Here is a 22,911-nt window from a genome sequence, read left to right as displayed (position 1 = left end):
TGCCAAACATGAAATTAATAACATTTTAAATATATTATATCTGATAAACAAAACTTTTAAAATACTTCTAGATTTAAAGAAAGTGCAAACAACGGATTCGCCAATGGGTATTGCACGCGTTTACCAAAACTGCCTTATAAAGAATCAGTCAAATAATTCTCACCAAATCGAGTGATCAAAATGCCCTCTATTAATACGATTTCTGATACAATTTAAACATACCACGACATCAAATATAAGACAATCCGATAAAACGTATTAAGAGATTACTTGGTAAATAATCCATTGAATACAAATAATCTAATCTCAAAAGTACAGATTTGCCTTTCTTTATACCAGAAAAAAATGAATATAAAGGACCTTCTAAAATTGTAACATTTTTGGTATTAGAGCTTTCACAACTAGTGTCTGCCATGAGTGGATATTATCCTTTTCTTTTCAACTATTTTTTATATCTTATATAAAATACTTTCAACAATAGAGGTGGAATTATTTGGTATTTTCTTAAATGAAGAGGTTTTGGGATTTTGGACAATTTCAGACAAAGATGATTAGGGCTATTCATAATAACAATCAAAATGAAGAAGAATTTTCTATGCTATAACACAATAAAGATTTTGCAATCTTGTTAGACATTTTAGATGGATCCTGCAGATTTTTTAATATAAACAGTTGATTGTTTTTATTTGTGTAGGAAATGTTCGTTTTTCGTTATTTGTTGGTTGATAAATTACAAAAATATTGGTATCAAGTTGTGCAATTTTATAGAGTATTGACGCTTATTGCAGTTATTTTTGCATTGAAATTAAAACTTCAGTATTCATTTTGAAATTAAAGCTGAATTCATACTTGATCGCTTTTTCAGAAAAGCGAATCGCCTCATGTATGCAAAAACGACGTTCATTTTGCAAAACTGCCACACTGAGCATGCGTGAGATTCGCTTTTCTGAAAAAAGCGATCGAGTATAAATTCAGTTTCAATCAACGACAAAGGGTCGTCAGAAGGAGTATCAGATCTGCTTAGTCTGGGTATATTTAGACTAATGTGATTAATTACTCAATTAATTAAACTTACTTGTTAAAATTGATATAAAAATGACAAATTCTTGTCTTGTTATTTAATTGAAACGATCTTGAAATCTATTTGTCACTATTCATATTTGGATTTAACTTCAAAGAAAGGCGTTTTAATCTGTTGTTTTCATAATTGAAGTTCAGATATTTACATGATTTATGGCCTTGATGCGAGGTGCAATCCTGAATTAATTATTCAATTTGACAAATGTAGATCTGTGCAGGTGTCATCACACAAAGAATTCAGCTAGTTTTCCTCAAGTTGTTCGTCTGATGTATGAACAATATGAAATCTTCTGCAATTGGTTAGCAATTGATACAATATTGATTTCTTAGGCTCTCACTTAAGGGGGTACTGCACCCCTGGCTAATTTTGTGCCTATTTTTGCATTTTTCTCAAAAATTATAGTGCATTGGTGACAAGTAAGATATGTATATTATAGGGGCAAGGACTACAACTACTGCATTGAAAATTCAGCAACTCACGGCAAGTAGCTATTGATTTATTGATCAAATATTGGTTTTCCCTCATTTTTGACTGCAACTCCACAACTGTTGTCTGTGTTGAAATAAAATTTCCAGTGCAGTAGTTGTAGTCCTTGCCCCTATAATATACATATCTTACTTGTCACCAATGCGCTATAATTTTGAGAAAAATGCAAAATAGGCAAAAAAACTACACCAGGGTGTAGTACCCCTTAACCCATGAGAACTACCTGCCGATCTAACATTGCCTCTGATTGGTCAATTACATGATATCTTCACTTTAATCACCAATCAGAATGGAGCTTTGCAAATAATTAACCCTAATTTTTTGTGTGGTGAAATTATTCTAACAATGTTGCTGATTGGGTCAATTGATAATAAACACTTCTTTTTGGCCAATCAGCAGGTAGTTCTCATGGGGTTATGAATACGTGTATACTCAGAAAATGGGTTCTAAATGTCCTTTATATGGAACCCGCAACGGTGCTGTAACGAACAAAAAAGGTTCTATATGTAAAGGTCAAAATAGTTCTGCAAAGTTTTAAAGAAGACTTTTAAGAACCTAAAAGGGTTCTTTCAGTTTAAAGAACTTTTTTCTTGTGGAGTTCCATAAACAAAAGGTTCTTTGAGACCTTTAGAACATACCTTTATTTATGAAAGTGTGGGTCCCTCATATAAGACCTTATTTTGTGGACATGATGTACGGATGTGCCCCGAGCCTGCATTTCTAAAGTGGTCTAAAGAAAAAGTCCATTTCAATTTTGAGAAGTTAAAGTACACGTTTACACAAAAGACTATTTTTCCCGAAAAAGTGTCTGCATATTTGGAACTCCTCCCCCTTGCCTCGCCCCCAAACCCTTCCCAACCCCATGACTACAACGAATGTATCCGCATGTTCAGGCCCTTCAAACATCTTGAATACAAAGTATATTTTTTGTCCAAGTTTCAAAATAAATAACCTCAGAATTTCATATTTGCTGGCGGGAGTTTTACCTGATTTTGTAAATGCACAGCAAAACCCCTATCCTTGTCGGAAGTTACCGTTGGAGAATATACATATCAAAAGTTAGGTCATTCCGTGGTGTATCATAAGAGCTTTTATCTGCAGGGAAAAGGTTAAATTATAACACCCAAAACCAATGACTAGTCAAAAGAATTAGCCCTTTATATTAAAACAACTCTACCACAATATGTTAGCAGCCTATCTACAGTAAGTAACAACAGTGATATCAAAAAATGCTTCTTATTAAATCAGGTATTAAATCGGTGGCCTTTACATCCGCCGAAAATTACCGGGGTGAAATTATCATCTTCATAAATACGGGATGAATGCAAATCGGATCAGCTATCCCAAAAGGGTTAAAAGAGAAAAGAATAGTTAAGAATTAAGAGTAATGTGTGCCAACATGGGTATTGAATATTAGGACATGGTATAAAAGAGCCGTCACACCAAACTTAGAAGGAAACAAAAACCTGCCTGGAATCGTGTATCCGATTATACTCTAACAAAAGATGCCATTTTTTGGAGTTGTGGTATTAAATAGACAAATCATGGTATATCGTCTGATTTTATTTCATTATTATTATAGACTATAAAAATCATCTAAATCCTCCCAAATATTTTGCCTCTTTTGATAGGATTTGGTTCTCATTCGACACATACCAGAGATTTTGATAGACACTTTTTTTTGTTATTGAAATATTTATAACAATGATGTTTAAAGTACGTGAGAAGTGTCATCATGGAGTTTTGGACAATGGTTGTTACAGTTATACATGCACTTTACAAACACTGACCAGTGGTCACCATTTCAATATATTCTCTTCTCCTTGAAAAAAGTTTGTCATTTTTATCAGTTTTTCTCTGGCTCACATGGTCCTTGGGTCTTTGTCTGACTGTTTAAAATTGATCTATATGCGGTTCTGATACGCGGTTAGCCAGGAACTGGAAAGCTTGTCTTAATGTCAGTATACTGGGGTGTGTTCGTGTGAATGATGTTCACGCACACATGACATAATGCTGTTTTGTGTTTAACACCTCCTCCTCCTCATCATCATCATCATCATCATCATCATCATCATCATCATCATCATCATCATCATCATCATCATCATCATCATCATCATCATCATCATCATCATCATCATCATCATCATCATCATCATCATCATCATCATCATCATCATCATCATCATCATCATCATCGTCGTCGTCGTCGTCGGCATCATCATCAGCAGCAGCAACAGCACATCGTTATCATCAGCATCATCATCATCGTAATCGTCATCATCATCATTATTATCAGCATTCATAATCATCGCCATAGTCATCATCAGCATCATCATCATTATCCTCATCATCACCACCATCATCATCATCATGATCGTCATCATCATTCATCATCAGTTTTATTATCAGCATTCATCCATCAGCATCAATCATCATCATCATCATCAATATCTTCATCATCAGTATCATCATCACCATCGTTGTCGTCGTCGTCATCATACCATCAACCGTTAATCATAATCATCATCATAATCATCTTCTTCATCATCATCTTACGATCGCATCCTTCTTGATCTTCATCTTATTCTCAGACCATAATTATTCATTATTTTTCTTTCTCACCCAGCTATTTCGTTAAAATCAAATTCATTATTTAACGATAGAAAAAGATGGCTGCCCCAATCATTATATTTATTCCTTTATTGTCTCTTTCTTTATATAAACAAACCACTGGGGGTATAATCTCAAATATCCTGAAAAAAAAAAGGAAAATGAATTCAATCACAATAAAAGTTATAGTACTCCTGTCAACAAACCGTTTCATATCAATACTCGGTGGGTGTTTATTAGGATATTGAACCGTCCCGTATGGGTGATCTATTGTACTGAAACTCAAAATGTAAAGAAAGAGTGGAAAAAAGGAGAAAAAATTGAAAAGAAAGAAACAAACTTAAAGGTTTATCCTAAGATTTGTCATCGGCACAGAAGTCAATCGCGGTCATCCATCAGCATATAAAACCAGTTGGGGTGATTCCCTCGTAAGAAACTTAAGAAACTAAAGCATAAGAAAATGCCTAAGGACGCATTTCTAGGACGCATTTTCTTTTGATCCATTTTTTCTCAACTTTTCATTCACCTCGTATCTTTATCACAGATCTTCAAAACGTTTTCATGGTTATGAGCCAACTTAAAAGGAACCGTTTGTACAATTGGTTACCAATATTGACAAAAACATTTTAAATAAAGATCATTGAAATGAAATAAAAGGGCAAATTTGCCACGATTGAACTAGTAACAATGGTCAGAACACCTGAAGCTGTTACGTTATACGATCGGATTCCGTGTTTTCACCGGTACCGTTACAATACATATACAAAACGACTGGCGGGTTGGCATATGTTTGCTATTTAAGTGACTTTCTGATTCGAAACTCCCTTAGATTAAGGGGGCCACGCCTACTGTATCACTGTTTCATTGCAGAGACTTGAATTTTGCCCTATTCTTCTTTTCATTGTACAAATTAGAAATCATAATGGTGGCGATATTTGTTATGGGTAATAATATATTGGGAGTGATATAACACTGCGATTCAAGTGGTTAAGAGCGCGAGTGTAGTTAAAAAGGGGTGGTTAAAACAAATTCGGTCTGATTTTGTTGGTAGCTTCGCCCGGGAGCGGTCGTAAATCCCGTACGTGTGTGCTTGCTGTGGGAGAAAGCCAACACTTTTGAGACTTGTATGCTAGAAAACGGGCATTTCGGGAGTTCTTTCATTGATACACACATGTGCAACTTACAAGCACTCACTAGTGCGGACTTGTAGGAAACAGGCGGATTGTTTAATCGAGATGGCACCTTACTTAGAAACAGGTTATTGGCATAATTATTTGTACTTGTATTCTCTTTATATGTCTTCTTTTATTTATCCTCCTCCTCCTTCTCCCCTCCTGCTCCTCCTCCCCCTCCTCCTCCTTCTCCTCCTCCTCCTCATCATCATCATTCAACATGTTCAATTTTAGATGATGTTCGAATCTCATTTTAATTCCCTCCTATCATGGCCATTGGTATGACGTTATCTTTGAACATGATCATAAATAACCCTTTAATTTTGACGATAATCTTTTTCAGTACATTTTACGTCCGATTCCTTCATATGACTAATTTTTTGTTCTGTTTTTTTCTTTCTTTTATACAGGCAAGGACGGGTATACCTGTAGCCGCTGTTGCAGTAATTTCCAATACCCAAACTCTCTGAAAGCCCACATGCGATTTCGTTGCTATACCCAAGATACAGCACCAATCATTGACGGGCGACCTCCGAGCAACGGGATCGGTCACCACCACCACCATCATCATCAACTCGGCAGCCAGGACGCTCCAGTGAGCAGCACTGGCAGTGCTTTTCATAGAGTCACTGCATCTGTCTCGCCACCAAATGACCGGCTTTATGTCGCACCAAACAATTGTCATTTAGTTGCTGATAGCTCTCAAAGTCGCATGGACGTGGGTGAACATAACAGGCGTAGAGACTCAACTGGTAGTCGTAATAGCACTAGTTCGTCACCGCTAAACGGAACTTTCATGAACGCCCTTGTTTTGGGGAAACTCGGCAGTAGTAGCGGATCGGCATTTCGTCCGACAGGAAAAGTCGTTAGTTTGAAGAAATCAGTTCCAGAAGAAAAGGAAGGCTTCCGTGTTGTAAAATCAGACTCTTCCACCTCCGCAATCAAAATGGGTACTTCAATGGGAGCACCTGTTTCACCAGTGCTAATGGAAGCTATTAGGCGTTCAAAGTCTGAGACAGAGATTGATGAAGAACGCGTGAAAGATAACCCCCGTAACTTTTCTATGGACAAAGTTTTAAGCATGCCGAGAGTTGGGCACCCACAGACACCAGGAGCTGCTTTGGCGTATCTTCAAGTCCAGAAAGCGTTGGAGAAGAACTATGGTTTGCCTACTTACGACCCTGTGGTATCGCACGCTGGGGAAATCCCCGCCGCGATCCGGGCGTTGCACCGAGGACCTTTAGGGTTAGATCCTTACACAGGCTACCCTTACCGATTTTTACCTCCACCAGGTTTCCCTATCGCACGTCTTCCACATGTTCTTCCAGTACACAGGCATCACGCTGAAGCGTTTAACGGACTAGCACACAAGTTCCCTTATCCAGGGTTCTTAAAATTTCCACCGGTAACCGAACCTAATGTTGCTCCGTCAGCTCTTCTTACTCCCCCACCCGAGATGGATCTGAACAAATATGCAGCATTGGAAAGAAATCTCACAAACCAAGCTGCCACACGGACTTTTCCGATGGGGGATCAACAATTTGCGTATTCTCAAAACGGGAATGGTAAAAACAAACGCGGACATTTGTGCATTTACTGCGGGAAGTTGTACTCACGTAAATACGGACTGAAAATTCACTTACGGACTCACACCGGGTATAAACCTCTGAAGTGTAAGGTATGTCTTCGACCATTTGGGGATCCGAGCAACTTGAACAAGCACATAAGGTTACACGCGGAAGGCGACACGCCGTACCGATGCGAGTACTGCGGGAAGGTCCTAGTGCGACGGAGAGATTTAGACCGGCATATTAGGTCGCGACATCCGGGAGAGTGTAATAATCTTGAGAACGAGGAGAAGAGAGCTGAGGAAGCAACAATTGATGCGTCTTCCGCCGTTAAAGACTTAAAAATAGAAGAGGATGAAGAAGATTTGGACATTTCTGTTGATGACGAGGATGATTGTGAAATAGACTGTGTAAATGATGATAGTAGTAATGGTAGCATAGCAGACGAGCAAGATGTAAGACAAAGCTAGAGTATATATTTTGTAAAAAATAGATTCATTAATTTTAATGTTTTGAACGTGTACGTATTCCTCTGGTACACATATCGACTGCTCAGTACCAGAAGTGGGTAAGTGTAATAGCTGCCACGGTGTAGCTGCCATGTGTAGATGAGTACAATTATACTGTGTGTAATTGCCAAATGTTGACAAAGCAGTTATTGCACTTACCCACTTCTGGTACTGAGCAGTCGGTATGTATACACGTATGTGATTATAATCTTCAACAAGTTTTGTGATATAAAGCAATTTTAGGACGAAAAGGGTTTGCAATTTGGGCTTTCAACATGGCAGTTCTAAAACAAGTTTAAAATCGTTTACTGTGTATTATCAAAATATTTCATCCAGCTGAAAAACCTGCCAAGTGTAAAGAGCATAAGTATAACGTCAATAGCCTGTAAAACCAAACGTGCACCCAATTTAAACATTTTAAAAAGATTTTCTCTGAAATGATGTTGACAAAAGCGCATTATGCCTTTGCATGACGTGTTGCCATATTTGTCTAAAGATTGGTTTACGATCTACAGTTAATTTCAACGATAAACCATGGATAGACCAATCTCCAGATACAGTTGTAACTAAATCATATTAAACTGAATTTTATGACATATAAGTTATTGTAAATTAAATATACCAGACGAAAAACCCAATGAATTACGGCCCAAATCTGGTGCGCAAAATCTATGATTAATACGTTATATTTTCTAAATAAAAGCACTACATTTGGCATTTATTCGGATGACACCAATCAGACTTATAAACTATTATTTTTGTGTCCGCTGAGTGTCATGTGTTTAAAGCTTGCCAATTGCCAAAATAATGAATAACGATTTACGGTACTTGATTACTGCGATCATTTCTTCACCATGCATGTCCGCAATTAATTTTGAATTAGTTTTGGTATAACTAACAACTGCATGAAATACGAAATATATTCATTCATGAAAAATAATGTTAATTTATTTTCACCACATAACTGAGAATTGAGCTTTGCAAGTCTTCCATAAACATATGCATGATAAAAGCGCTATCTACCGTAGACGAAATTATATGGTGGCGCTCTTCAAGTTTTCGCTCCAGGATCTTCGAATTAAATTATGTTAAATTATTTTTACAAAGTTTTCTTCAGAAATTACTTATTTTTTTATACTAGTCGCCAAGTATGACATAGTGTATCTTTACTAGGCTGTTCCGGTTGAAATACATACACCTTATGGAAGACATGACCTTAATCTTCCCCACACAAGGAATATGAATTTCAAATGGTGTTACCTGAATGGGTGATTCTATTTGAAATCTTCACCCCTATGTGGGAGACAAGGTCATGTCTTCCACAGGGTGTATGGATTTCAACTGGAATAGCATATTGTTCCTATCATTGTTGAATACCTTTATTATTATGTGCAATATAGAAATAGAAGTTTTGTAACTGGGTTTATGCGTTTACAATAGACTTACACAATTTTTTTAGATTAAAAAATCTTGTTATGTTTCCTTTTTTTTTTTATCGAATGTAACATTCGTGTACTGAATACTACTGATAAAACCCAATTATTGGTATAGCATGAACCATTAATGTGGATACAAGTTTGCTTACTGTAAACCTATTGCTTTTCTGTAAAATGTTGGTTAGTTGTATACTCAATATCCAAATTGTGTAAAAACTACCCGGTATAACATTATACTTGGAAACATTGTTAGGAGCTGTTAGGTTGAAGCTATTCCAGATAAAATGCACACTCCGTAGACGATGTTGGATTTCCAGACTTACGTTTTTAGTTGTGGACCGGAATTCCAATAATATTTTTTTTAGTTCCTGACGGGATTTCTAGGACTGGTATTTTTCATGTTTTCCCACCATTCCAAGATTTTCCACGATTTTTCTTTTACCATTTTTAATGGATTTCCGTCCCGATTGAATTCCAAACATTTATTGCATGCATCAAATTTTCACATTCTCTATGGGGGGAGGACGGCTTATATCTGGAATAGCACAATACGGTGACTAAGTTGAATTTCATCAACGAAATGTTATATTCAAACATTGTTGAAAAATTATCTAGAATTATGAAATTTTTAAATTGATAAAATTTCCGTTTTCTTTTGTATGTATCTCATTCAGAAATTGGACTCGAAAGTTTTAATGATGAAAAATAAATCTGATTAACAAAAACAATTAAAATGTTTGTTTTTTTGTAACTATTTCAATTTGGAAATTAATAATCCCAAAACTTTAAAACTAATTTATAAATCTGAGAATTTCGTGCATATTATGCGGGATTCCACGATTGACATACAAGAAAAAAGACAAATTATTGTTCCATAATTATATACATTACGAAGTAGACTGTATTAATATAAAAAGTTTATCCAGAAGATTTTCGGGAGATTTTGTATTAACAAACCAATAACATTATAATAGACAAAGGTGTTTGGGGAAATAAAATTATGAAAATTACATAATAAAATATATGATACGAAATATGTGTTTCTTGTTTTGTTTTGTTTTGTTTGATCCGTCTAAGTTTCATTATCTCAAAGGAAAGTTGGATTAAAATGACAGCAGGAACTCAATTCTTCAGAATTTAGGGAAGTGATCTGTTTTAAAGTAAAGTCATGCCGGAGCAATACTTACGTGCCGAAGTGCCCATTTACTTTCCCTTGGTATTTAGACCAGACTCTCCTTTATTTAACTTGTGGGTGGGGCCATGGGGATGCGGAGGGTGGAGATGAGAGACAATAGAGGTTAATAGGCATGTCTATGCTGTAAATCCAAATGTTTAGGGTTAACACTTTTTAAACACTGTAAGGCGCAGGTGTTTAATTTTTCATTGACATAGTAAGGGCATAGGACACCTAAACACATAAATACCAAAGTAAACACAAAGCAAACACATAAACACAAGAGTAAACATATGAGAGTATTTAGATTATAAACATTCAACATGTTTGCTTTCAAAATTGTTTAGAAAGTAAACACACCAAATGTTTACAAAGTAAGCACATGTGCATTTACTTTCCGAACAATATGAAAATAAAGATGTTGAATGTTTAGATCTAAATACGCGCATGTGTTTACTCTTTGTGTTTATGTGTTTACCTATGTGTTTAGGTATTTAGGTGTCCTATACCTTTACTGTGTAAATGAAAAAATAAACACCTTGCAGTGTTAAAAAGGTGTTACAGAAATCCTAAACACTTGGATTTAAAGTGTAGCCATGTCTAACATGTACAGCACGATAGTACCACCGACGAACCGGTTATGGCCCCACAGTTTGTAAAAACATCCACACAAATTATTTTTGAACCAACCAAATCTTAACTTTTTTTGAGAAAAGTAGGGATGAGGCTATGTATCACGAAATGCCCCTTTAATCTGTAAGTGTAAACTGTTATGCAAAAACGATAATGAGATGATACATACGTTAGGATCTCTCTATTGAAAGTCCACTTCGAGATCTAAGTAGACTACCATCCTCCTTCCTTACTCCAAAAAAGTTGCGATTTTTATACCATCAGCAATGTTTGTGTGCATAGCCAGGTCTTTCGGTTTACCCAGGTTTTTGTTGAAGGGGTAATATCTCAGTCCTTCCTAAGATATGTCGGAGTTAGTAGCGTACACAAACACCCCCAAGACAGATGCAAGCAAACAAAAAGAAACCATCAAAAAACAAACAAAAAACAATATAATCAAACATTTGTGCTAAAGATGTTATTACGATGGTACTCGAGTTACAAAAGTTACCCAGTGTAATAGAAAAAGTTGATGCGTCAAATTTTCATTCTGGAAAATATGACGATCAAATCTTTAACTTTTATTTTGTACACCAATTTCACTAATGCCCATTGTGTTTTCTAACATCGTTACCATTAGATTGAAAGGAGTACTGCAAGCTCTTTGGTTGACAATGCAAAAACTAATTGTTTTGGCATAAAACAATGCAATGTCGCCTTTTAGTTCAAAAAGAAACTTTTGTTAAAGGGGAATTGATTGCCTCAAAAAAGAAAGAGTTGAAAAAGAATTGAAAATTTAGATGAAACTTACAATTAGGATACTTTTCATTGAGCCTAGTGTCTGTATTTTTCTTCTCTAAGTAAACATAGCAACCAAATTAAAACGTCGCCACTAGTTCCATCCCCATTTATTCCAGAGTCTGATGAGTTTATGGCAAAATAATTTATATAATAATTTTCTATATACACTTTCCTTCGAAGGTTGATACCAAATTTGATATCAAAATAATCATCGTGAGCATAGGAACCGTTCTTTGTAAATTCGTGCAATTTAAAAAAAATTATACCAAAAATGCCATAATGACCCATTCAATTCTTAATATTCCACGTAGTTTGTATTTTGATTAAAATTCACTTTATTCCATTGTAGCCTGAATTATCGACATACGGAAAAGTAGGGCCTAATTCTAATTTTTATAAAAAAATTAATAGGAATTTTCAGATGCGGTTACCCCACGAATCCATCCGAGTTCCTCATCCTGCGACGAGATATCAAATCTTACTTTACATTTCCATTAAGCATTTATTCTAAACTTTCAAACTAATGCAGTAATATTAAATGATAGCCACTTTTAAAAGAGCTCAAATAATTGACACAATCTTACCTATAGGCCTACACCTGGTTCTTTCTTAAAATTGGTAATAACCAAAAATTTCTTTGAAGATATAATAATGTAATAAAACTTTATCTTCATCCATTTCTAGTCTATATGGGTCACACGTTAAATATTGAAAGATATTAAAGAAAGTAGAACTTTGTGGCGTACAACAGGTGAAAAAGGATTAAATTCGTGGGTAACATGCACATTAACAGTTTATTTTTCTAGCAAGAAAAGTTTTTTCAATCCGATGGCACTGCCACCCGATGATTCACTATATATAATCTTCTCATTTGATAATAGAGTTGAAAAGTTTGAAATGGCCCCAGACAGAATTTTGTCCCGCTTTGGCTGGAATTGACCAGATATAAATATATCAAATATTCTACGTTGAATACTTGAAGTCTGTAGCGGCCTTAACGCCCTCATGAACATAATCAATACTCCATAGTTCTGGCAAAAATCGAGGTTGCATGAAATCTACAAAATGTTGTCGCCATCTTCTCTCAAATTTGACAAGCCCAGTGCATCCTTCTTTTTCCACTATTGCTGCGACAACTTTTTCACCATGGGAACCAGTGTATTCCTCGTTTGGCTTCTTTATTTGTATCTGAGCAGCTTCTTCTAGTAGCTCCTTAGTAATCTCTTCCACCCGATAAAAAGCTCTGATTGTTTTCTCAAGTTCTTGGACCCTGTCTTCTGGAAGAGACTTGGTCTTCAGATGGCGAAGCAACCCTTTGGCGTGTGAACGAACTCTGGATTTTTCTTTATCTGCTACCATTGCGGGGTTGGTGGAAGACATGGGGGCGTTGTATTCTTGCACCAGTGTTTGTTTTAGTGTGACGTCATCCAGACAGCTTTTATGATGGCATTGATGACAAAGTAGTAAGACATCGTGCGAGGAGCAGTTCTTAAGATACTCAGGGAAAAATCTGTAAAGATTGCAATAAAACAGTTAGCAGCCTGCACAACCGATTCTTTTGTTTGGCAAGGCTCACTCAGTCATTTAATGAGGCAATACAAACGATCGAATTTGGTGTTGAAATGAGCTAAATTTTTAGTTACACCTTTTCGATGTAAAATTAATTTTCTCGGCCAAATGAAAAGCAATCATTTTCATTTTTCAGTAAATGTCAGGAAAAATTGTAGTGCTTGATACTGTATTTTTTTTCAAATTCTAGTGTTAAACTTAGGCGTGAAATTTAGTCATTTAGTGTAAGATTTTCGATTTTGATAGGCTTAAACTCTGTCCGCGAGCCTTTTTTTGGATCAACCTTTTAGCTTTTCAAAGTAAGATAGTTCGCTAATGAAGGATTTTCCCCAACTTTCTAACGCACATCACCGTGAGCGATATATCATAGTTTTGTCAGAATTTGCGTTTTCATTTCACTATTTTAACTGCCGGCTGACCATTTTTCAAAATCAACGAGTGAAATCTAAGGCTAATACTAGCATTGTGGATCGATATCCCTGGGTTTAATAGGAATACCGGCATGGCTACAGTGTTGCTAGAACTTCAATATAGCAAAGAAATTCCCAGGCCTATAGCGCTCCTACTGATCATGTTTAACCAGAACACTCAATTGGGGATTTGGGCTACCAAATCGCTGGTCGGGCAATTTGCTTTCAATGGAAAATTGACCTGGATAAACAACAAAGGAAATATCGACTATTTCTGTTGGTTGCTCTCGAGATAAAAGTACTGAGTTAGACATTTCCGAGTATGAAGGGAAAAAGGGTAAAATAAAAACGGAAATTCTAACAAAACTATAATATATAGACCCACACGATGTGCTTTACAGAGGTGGGAAATATCTTTCTTTAGCAAACTATATTAGTTTGAGACGCTAAAAATGAATTCCGTAAAAAGCTCGCGTGCGAACTGAAGGCCTATAAAAATCAAAAATATCACACTAAAAGACACAATTTGATGCTTAATTTTAACACCAGGATTTGTAAAAAAGTTTTTAACTGACATTACTGAAGAAAAAAAAAATATTGCTTTATATTTGACCGAGAAAATTAATTTCATAGCAAAAAGGTGTATCTCTGAATTGTGCTGATTTTAACATGTATCGATCGACTTTCAGCGCAACTAAGCATTTCTAAAGAATCGGTTGTCCAGGCTGCTAACTGAAAAGTTTGACAGTTTGCAAACATTTCTTGTCTAATTCTAGCAGCGATTAGGGGGCTATCATTTTCTCTGGAAGAGGGTCCCAAATATAGGGAGGGGGAGTCACAAGATGATCACAGATAGTGTGTTTATTTTATTCAAAAAGACTGATACAATTTTAGCCTGTTTAGGAGGTAAGGTGTGGGGGGGGGGGGAGAGGGTCATTGCCGAAATATGGGGGGGGCAATTTTATTGACGCCGACCTTTAGTAAATTTGGGACCCCCTCCCCCTTCCGAAGAAATTGATAGCCCCCTTAGCTTTGTTTCGGTAAAGTCATTTTTCCCGATATCAGACTTTCCGTCCCAAATAAATCCAGTTATATAGAGCATGGGGGACGATCGGGGCAGTGGCGTAACTGGGGTTGGTAGCGCCCGGGGCAAGAAACAAAATTGGCGCCCCTAACCCCCCCCTCCCCACCCGACCCGAGAATATCTTAGACATGGGGTGTGGGAATGCATCTGGGATACCGATTTGCCGCCTCCAGTAGTGGTAGCGCCCGGGGCACGTTGCCCCCCCTAGTTATGCCACTGGATCGGGGTACATATATATTACGGGTATACACAGTCCGAAAGGGGTTCAAGTTACAGTTTAGGGTAATTAGTTCAGGATTTAGGGATATGGTTATAGGATTCAGTGTTAGCATATAATTTGTTAGGGATAAGTGTCATAGGATCGAGCTAGGGCATATAGGCTTATTATTAGTCACCCTACAGACTTTTTACTTGACCTAAAATATTCAGTTCGATGTAACATATCTACGATATTTAATCTATTCCCATTATATTTCCAGTAATGTTCAAGTTCGAACGAATGTTTGATGATGTAAAATCGATAATAATTATATTTCTACCATGTAACATATTATCGATTTTACGTCATCACACATTCATTAGATTGGTTCCCGGGGATTGGTTTTAATGAACATGAGTTGATCACTGTATACAAAGGTTACATTCGCCCTCTTTTAGAATATGCTGATGTAGCCTGGCACTCCTCACTCTCTGCTGGTCAGAGAAGGCTACAACGTCGTGCATGCAGGATTACGCTGGGCCAAAATTTCACCTCCTATGCTGAGGCCTTGCGGACTTGCGAGCTTGAGTCCCTATTTGATAGGAGAGAGAACCATTGCCGCAGGTTTGCCGAAGGGCTTGCCAACTCATCGCGTACCAATGATCTTCTCCCCCTACCAGACAGGCAAGTCATGCTCGCAATCTCCGCAATGCGCACCACTACTCGCAGCTGCGTTTCAGAACATCTCGCTTCAAAAACAGCCCCATCCCCTATTTTGTTGATGCATTAAACAAGTAGCGCGCCATTTTTTCGGGTTTTCCTGCATGCACGCACATTTCAGCTTTTATTCTGCCTCCGCAGGAGGTAGTTTGCTTTGAAATTGACACCTAAAATGCCGCACATTGCGCGGCATGTAGGCCGATTGTACAAATTTATATCCTGACAAGTACTCTAATTCCCGCCCAATATTGAGAGCCCAATATATATCCCCCACCTCTCTGCGCCATACATAAATTCGCCTATCGCCATTTCCGAATGTTCAAAAAGGTAATCACGCTTCCTCAGCATGTGCAATAAATTAGCATTAAAATTAATCTTATTCTATAGGGATTCTAGAAACACCTAGCACGTGGCGCCAATGGCGTGGGTCTATCAAGTTAATGAATTATGCATTAGAATATTTTCAAACTCATATGTTGTATAATTGAAGACCGATTTAAAAAAGACTAGCTTGCGTATGCCGTCCTGTAAACCAGACCAAAAATGCCATACTGCGCAGGTCAGCAACCAATCACGGCGCGCCTTTGTCATGACGTCAGACGCAAACTAGTCTTTTTTTAATTCGGTCTTTAATTATAGGTTTTAGCCATCAGCAGCTTTATCGTAGAAGACAAGTTAGAAAACCGTTATGCTGTGGCAATGGGAATACACATCAAACAAGGTTTAATTTCATGATTACATGAAACCTGATTATCAATGCAAAAACTTTGGCTGGAGAAGTTGAAGCTGACGTTCATGGCGACACTTTGGATGTGATAATTTGACATCATGGATTGTTTTATGCAAAATTGGAGGTATTTTTGTGCCGCGGCGAGTCAGCAGACCGACTGGTATGCATGCTAGGCTCGACTAGGCCACAATCATGATCATGATGCATTTGAACTGCAATGTATGGTACGATACGCCTAGCCGCGCCTATGGCCGGCTTCATTGCTGTTCAAATACATGTACTAAAGTATTGCAATTTTATTGCGTTGATATAATTCGGAATAATTCGTTTTAAAGTATTTGCTTCCCCAATTCCCATGCGTGGTTGGTCATGTATCAGTTTTTTATGTTCTACTGAGTACTGTTGCAATATTTTTGCATGCATACCCATGACCGTTTCAAGACTTTGACTGAGAAATTTGCTTTTTGTTTGTTAAGATAAAAATGAAAATAAAATGCAAGAATCACCTTTCCCCACACAATACTTCTTACAAACAAGGTGTTGATATTGGCCCTTTCGATGCAAGACAAAGCACAAATGAAGGAAACAAAACAAAACAATAATGTTTTTGATTTTTTATTCAATTACACATACAAAAGAGTAATGATTTTTTATTCAATTACACATACAAAAGAGTAATGGCCTATAAAAAGACCCCCCTAAATATAATAATATTAATATTATTTTAGTCCTGAATACAAAATATAATCAACAAGCTGTACAAGCATAAAAAATCTGATACGAAAATTTGTTACTCTGAAACGTTACAATCGTAATTTTCAGTCAAAAAATCCACGAGAAATTACTCTTGATACAACTTGGGCATAGGCCTATATTTAAAAAAACAGAAACGGCTGCCTGCATGTGGAACTCTTCATATTATCTGAAAGATTGAAGGTCTTATTTCATACATCAGACATGTCAGAATTATCTGCAAGATTGCAAGATGGCTTTAGGTGACCGTGGCCCTATTGGCTAATGCACAAATTTAGATTTTCTTTCCATTTAAATAATATGTTAAAGCTTATGCCCTGTAGATTACATTCGGTTCTTGAGATATGGCCTGTCAAAATGGCGCGAAACCAAGGTTGGCCAAGATACCAGTGGGCACCTTTTGTTATTAGTTAAGGAGACACTTATAATGCTAGCTTTAAGGTAACGCTATTGGATATAGATTTTTGTCTGATTGAAATATGTGAGCCCATTCTCTCCTGATTACAAGACTGAAAATTTTATATAAATCGGATATTCGGTTACCAAAATATGGCCTGTCAAAATGGCACGTAACCAAGAAGTTGGCAACAACTTTCTTTTATTTTTGTTATGCAATGTTGTCAGGTAGGCCTTATTTTCTAATTATATATGCAAGAATTATACAAAGTAAAATGTTCAGATCGGCTACAAAATAAGATATAAACCCATGAATGCTTTTGGCAAATTTCCATTTGCATAATTAATTAGGGCCCTAATCAACTTTTCTAATAAGTGGCCCTAATTAATTATGCAAATTGAAATTTGCCAAAACGCAACCGTAATTTTGTAGTATAGTGTGTGTTCTACCCATGTATCATGCCTCAGTACCATAGCTCTTTTAATTGAATACCTGAGTGGAAGAAGGGCCCAACTCCATCAACACTTTTTTTGAGATATTAACAAGAAACACACTATTTGGAATAGTTTCAAGAGACAGACTGTTTCATCTTGAGGGGACCTTTAGTACTGGTACATGAAGATACATCTAACATACATGTGAAATGATATATGTTGCAATGGCAACGGTAGGCTACAGGTCTTTTAGAATATGATCAACTCATTTTTGTAAAATGGAGTTGGGCCCTTCTTCCTCTCAGGTATTCAATTGTATCTGATTATCTGAAATCTTTACTTTGCATAATTCATGCATGTAATTAGAAAATCATCTGGCAACTGGACTTGTCAAAAATATAGAAAATAAAAAGAAAGTTGTTGCCAATTTTTTGTTTTGGTTTCGCGCCATTTTGACAGGCCATACCTCAAGAACCGAATGTAATCTACAGGGCATAAGCTTTAACATACTATAGTAGGCCCTATTATTTAAATATAAAGAAAATCTAAATTTGTGCATTAGCCAATAGGGCCACGGTCACCTAAAGCCATCTTGCAATCTTGCAGATAATTCTGATGTATGAAATAAGACCTTCAAACTTTCAGATATGAAGAGTTCCAGATGCAGGCAGCCGTTTCTGTTTTTTAAATATAGGCCTAAGTTGTATCAAGAGTCATTTCTTGTGGATTTTTTGACTGAAAATTACGATTGTAACGTTTCAGAGTAACACATTTTCGTATCAGATTCTTTTATGCTTGTTTATTATATTTTGTATTCAGGACTAAAATAATATTAGGCCCTAATATTATTATATTTAGGGGGGGTCTTTTCATAGGCCATTACTTTTTTGTATGTGTAATTGAATAAAAATTCAAAAACGTTATTGTTTTGTTTTCTTTCCTTCATTTGTGCTTTGTTTTGCATCGAAAGGGCCAATATCAACACCTTGTTTGTAAGAAGTATTGTGTGGGGAAAGATGATTCTTGCATTTTATTTTTATTTTTATCTTAACAAACAAAAAGCAAATTTCTCAGTCATAGTCTTGAAACGGTCATGGGTATGCATGCAAAAATATTGCAACAGTACTCAGTAGAATGTTAAATTCTGATATACATACCACCAATATGACCAACCACGCATGGGAATTGGGGAAGCAAATACTTAAAACGAATTATTCCGAATTATATCAACGCAATACAATTGCAATACTTTAGTACATGTATTTGAACAGCAATGAAGCCGGCCATAGGCGCGGCTAGGCGTATCATACCATCAACATCATCATGATCATGACATGCCGTGTGTACGTTGAACGCGGCACAGCACATACATCTCGTATGCAGAGAAATCAAATAGCTAGCCGGTCTTTTCAATCCCATCACTTCAACCTATTATTATGATGTAGACACGCATGCACGATGATTGCGGCCTAGTCGAGCATAGCCTGCATGCTAGTTGGCCTGCTGACTCACCGCGTATTAAATGGCACAAAAATACCTCAAATTTTGCACAAAACAATCCATGATGTCAAATTATCACATCCAAAGTGTCGCCATGAACGTCAGCTTCAACTTCTCCAGCCAAAGTTTTTCCATTGATAATCAGATTTCATGTAATCATGAAATTAAACCTTGTTTGATGTGTATTCCTATTGTCACAGCATAACGGTTTTCCAACTTGTCTTCAACGATAAAGCTGCTGCGCTGATGAGCGCTGTGCAGCTGTGGCTACAACCTATAATTAAAGACCGAATTAAAAAAGACTAGTTTGCGTCTGACGTCATGACAAAGGCGCGCCGTGATTGGTTGCTGACCTGCGCAGTATGGCATTTTGGTCTGGTTGACAGGACGGCATACGCAAGCTAGTCTTTTTAATTCGGTCTTCAATTATACAACATATGAGTTTGAAAAAATTCTAATGCATAATTCATGAACTTGATAGACCCGCACCATTGGCGCCACGTGCTAGGTGTTTCTAGAATCCCTATAGAATAAGATTAATTTTAATGCTAATTTATTGCACATGCTGAGGAAGCGTGATTACCTTTTGAACATTCGGAAATGGCGATAGGCGAATTTATGTATGGCGCAGAGAGGTGGGGGATATATATTGGGCTCTCGATATTGGGCGGAAATTAGAGTACTTGTCAGAATATAAATTTGTACAATCGGGCTACATGCCGCGCAATGTGCGGCATTTTAGGTGTAAATTTCAAATCAAACTACCTCCTGGCGGAGGCAGAATAATTGGCAACAACTTTCTTTTTATTTTCTATATATTTGACAAGTCCAGTTGCCAGATGATTGTCTAATTACATGCATGAATTTGCAAAGTAAAGATTTCAGATACAATTAAAAGAGCTATAGTACTGAGGCATGGTACATGGGTAGAACACACACTGTACTACAAAATTACGGTTGCGTTTTGGCAAATTTCGATTTGCATAATTAATTAGGGCCACTTATTAGAAAAGTTGATTAGGGCCCTAATTAATTATGCAAATGGAAATTTGCATGGAAAAAGGCATCCATGGGTTTTATATCTTATTTTGTAGCCGATCTGAACATTTTACTTTGTACAATTCTTGCATATATAATTAGAAAATAAGGCCTAGGCCTATCTGACAACATTGCATAACAAAAATAAAAGAAATTTGTTGCCAACTTCTTGGTTTCGCGCCATTTTGACAGGCCATATATTTTGGTAACCGAATATCCGATTAAAATAAAATTTTCAGTCTTGTAATCAGGAGAGAATGGACTCGCATATTTCAATCAGACAAAAATCTATCCAATGAGCGTTACCTTAAAGCTAGCATTTTAAGTGTCTCCTTAACTAATAACAAAAGGTGCCCACTGGTATCTTGGAGGCATTGTCTTTTTTAAAGACATTTCTTGTATTTATTTATTGTGCAATAATAGTGTGAATTTATCGTATCATACTTGTGTCTGCCACTTTATGTTATCTTATCTTTTTTCATATTTATATCAATTTTAATGAATGCTTTTACTCTGTACATTGACATGTAATTTGACCTTCGGTCACAATAGGCCTATGTTGGTTTTTAATAAATATACTTATTTTAAACATTAGTGGAAATAGAATGGGAATAGATTAAATAACGTAGATATGTTACATCAAATATTATACGTCGAATACTCGGGAGTCTGTAGCGACCCTTAGTGTTTGGGTTATGCTCTGTGGTTATGGCGGGGGTTATGGCTAGTGTATGGCTGAGCTTGTTTCGGGGTCACTGGCGTGTGCAGGTTTTCGAAAGTGGGGATAGGAGGGGCGGCTCCGATTCCCCGACTTCTCAAAATATTTGGTTTATAAATGGCCAACAGATAAATGACAAGACTATCATTCAAGAGTTCCGAAGTAGGCCTATCATCATGCTCTTACCTCCTGTATTCATGTGGCACTACATATTTTCTACTGGTGCTAGTATCCCCTCTTCCACAAACAACACATCTGTTCTCTTTCTCCATTGAATAGTACTCTCTATCTGGTCCTGGCATTCCGTTGGGTTCAAATTTTAGGCGAACAGTATATGGTTCCTGACACTCCGCAACACCAAGATCTTTGTTTAGGTACCATTCGGCTTTACTCCTAGAACATCTGCATAGCAAAGTTCCATCTGGGGCTAGGAGTTTGCAGTTGTGATACATGATTGACTGCCTCGCTTTATATGCCGCCATCGCCACGAATCGGTAGCCTATGGGACTTGTTTCATAGGCTGTGCAGTAGGTTGGCGTTCAGTAGGCTGCCGAACTAATGATATGCTTTCCTATTCGGCGAGGATGTCAATTTTGAGATTGTTTTGATATCCTTGTCTGTTTACAAACAGAGAGGTAGACAAAAGACCTGTGAAAACTGTTCCTGTTGTCCAAACACTCAAGTATCAGAAGGATGGTTCACAATTAGAATGATTCACGCCGCAACATGAATAGGGATTAAAAAGCTGTCAAGTAGAACCATGTGCTTCTGTCGTCCAGTTTGCCATCAAGATTTTGAATGCAAACAGTTCAGACTCCTCCCAATGCTATACATAAATTTTCCCAGCCACATTTCCCTAAAATGAAATTAAAAAAAAGAAGTAATTGATGGCAGAGGTGGGGCTCGAACTCAGGTTGAATCCACAGCCACGCATGGCCATTTGTTCCGACCTGTTTAATAGTTTTGAGACGCATAATGAGCCGAGGGACATCCGACTAAGGCTACTGACAATAGCCTGGTAATTGACCTCTCTATGTGTGAGTGAGCATGTATATACGCCATGAGGTCAGGCTGGTTTTAGACTCTTTCCACGAGTGAGTGCAGCTAGCCTACGCTGCACTATAGTTCGGCACATATAAAATCAGAATTTTTGTTTGTTTTTGAATTCAAGATGCACGGTTCTTTCTCAAGACGCAAGCTAACGACTATCACGACTGTGCAAGGATCTAAATATGGCTTCTTTAGAATAAAACAATTATGCCTCTGTCACACTACACCGAATAGGTCTTCCGTACAAGAAACGGATGGTATTTTAGTAAATCCGTTGTTGTTCGTCAATGATCGTTTTATGTTCTTTTTATGTCCTGCTATCATCCGCCAAATGCGTTTCGTGTTAGGTGATGTTCGTTAAGTCCATCGGCATGCACAAAACTTGAAACGGAGTGTACCAAATACACATGTTCGGTATTTATCCGATGTGTGTTCGTATGGTGCTGAATATTGCCGGAGTTTGTTCGCTCTCCTTTCGTTCATGTTCGTTCTTTGTTCGTTGCACTCGGCCCGTGTTCGTTGCAAATACGTTCCTGTGAGGCCTTCACCACCGGATAGCATATTTATGCATTCGGTGATGTACGTTGACCCAGACCGTGTTAGTGTCACACTACACCGGATCGGTCTTCCGTATAAGAAACGGATGGTATTTTAGCAAATCCGTTAGTGTTCGTCAATGTTCGTTTTATGTTCTTCATATGTCCTGCTATTATCCGCCAAATGCGTTTCGTGTTAGGTGATGATTGTTTAGTCCGTCGACAATACGTTTCAAGTTTTGTGCATGCACAAAACTTGAAACGGAATGTGCCGAATACACATGTTCGGAAGTTGTCCGATGTGTGTTCGTACAGTTCTGT

General features: G+C 37.1%; 2 protein-coding genes across 2 annotated transcripts in view; one reads left to right on the top strand and one right to left on the bottom strand.

The window, feature by feature from the left end:
• Positions 1-7,794, top strand: part of LOC140145411 (PR domain zinc finger protein 13-like) — a 47,825-nt gene extending 40,031 nt beyond the window's left edge. Inside the window, exon 4 of the mRNA XM_072167133.1 lies at positions 5,763-7,794. Coding sequence (XP_072023234.1) covers positions 5,763-7,390 — 1,628 coding nt within the window. The 3' untranslated portion in view covers positions 7,391-7,794. The remainder of the gene's footprint in view (positions 1-5,762) is intronic.
• Positions 7,795-12,415: 4,621 nt separating this feature from the next.
• On the bottom strand, positions 12,416-21,486 carry LOC140145412 (exonuclease 3'-5' domain-containing protein 2-like). Its single transcript, XM_072167134.1, has 2 exons — positions 21,191-21,486; positions 12,416-12,962 (listed from the first exon to the last, which is right to left on the bottom strand). The coding sequence occupies exons 1-2, from the start codon at positions 21,484-21,486 to the stop codon at positions 12,416-12,418; spliced, it is 843 nt and encodes a 280-aa protein (XP_072023235.1).
• Between the last annotated feature and the right edge of the window lie 1,425 nt (positions 21,487-22,911).

This window comes from Amphiura filiformis, unplaced genomic scaffold (assembly GCF_039555335.1).
Source record: "Amphiura filiformis unplaced genomic scaffold, Afil_fr2py scaffold_255, whole genome shotgun sequence".
NCBI lineage: Eukaryota > Metazoa > Echinodermata > Ophiuroidea > Amphilepidida > Amphiuridae > Amphiura > Amphiura filiformis.
Note: the sequence above shows the minus strand (reverse complement) of the source record. Positions and strands in the feature narration are given on the sequence as shown.

Coding starts and splice junctions, on each gene's coding strand:
- LOC140145412 (XM_072167134.1), bottom strand. CDS start 21,486: ATGGCGGCATATAAAGCGAGGCAGTCAATCATGTATCACAACTGCAAA. Junction 12,963..21,190: donor GTGCCACATGAATACAGGAG/GTAAGAGCATGA, acceptor CAATCTTTACAG/ATTTTTCCCTGAGTATCTTA.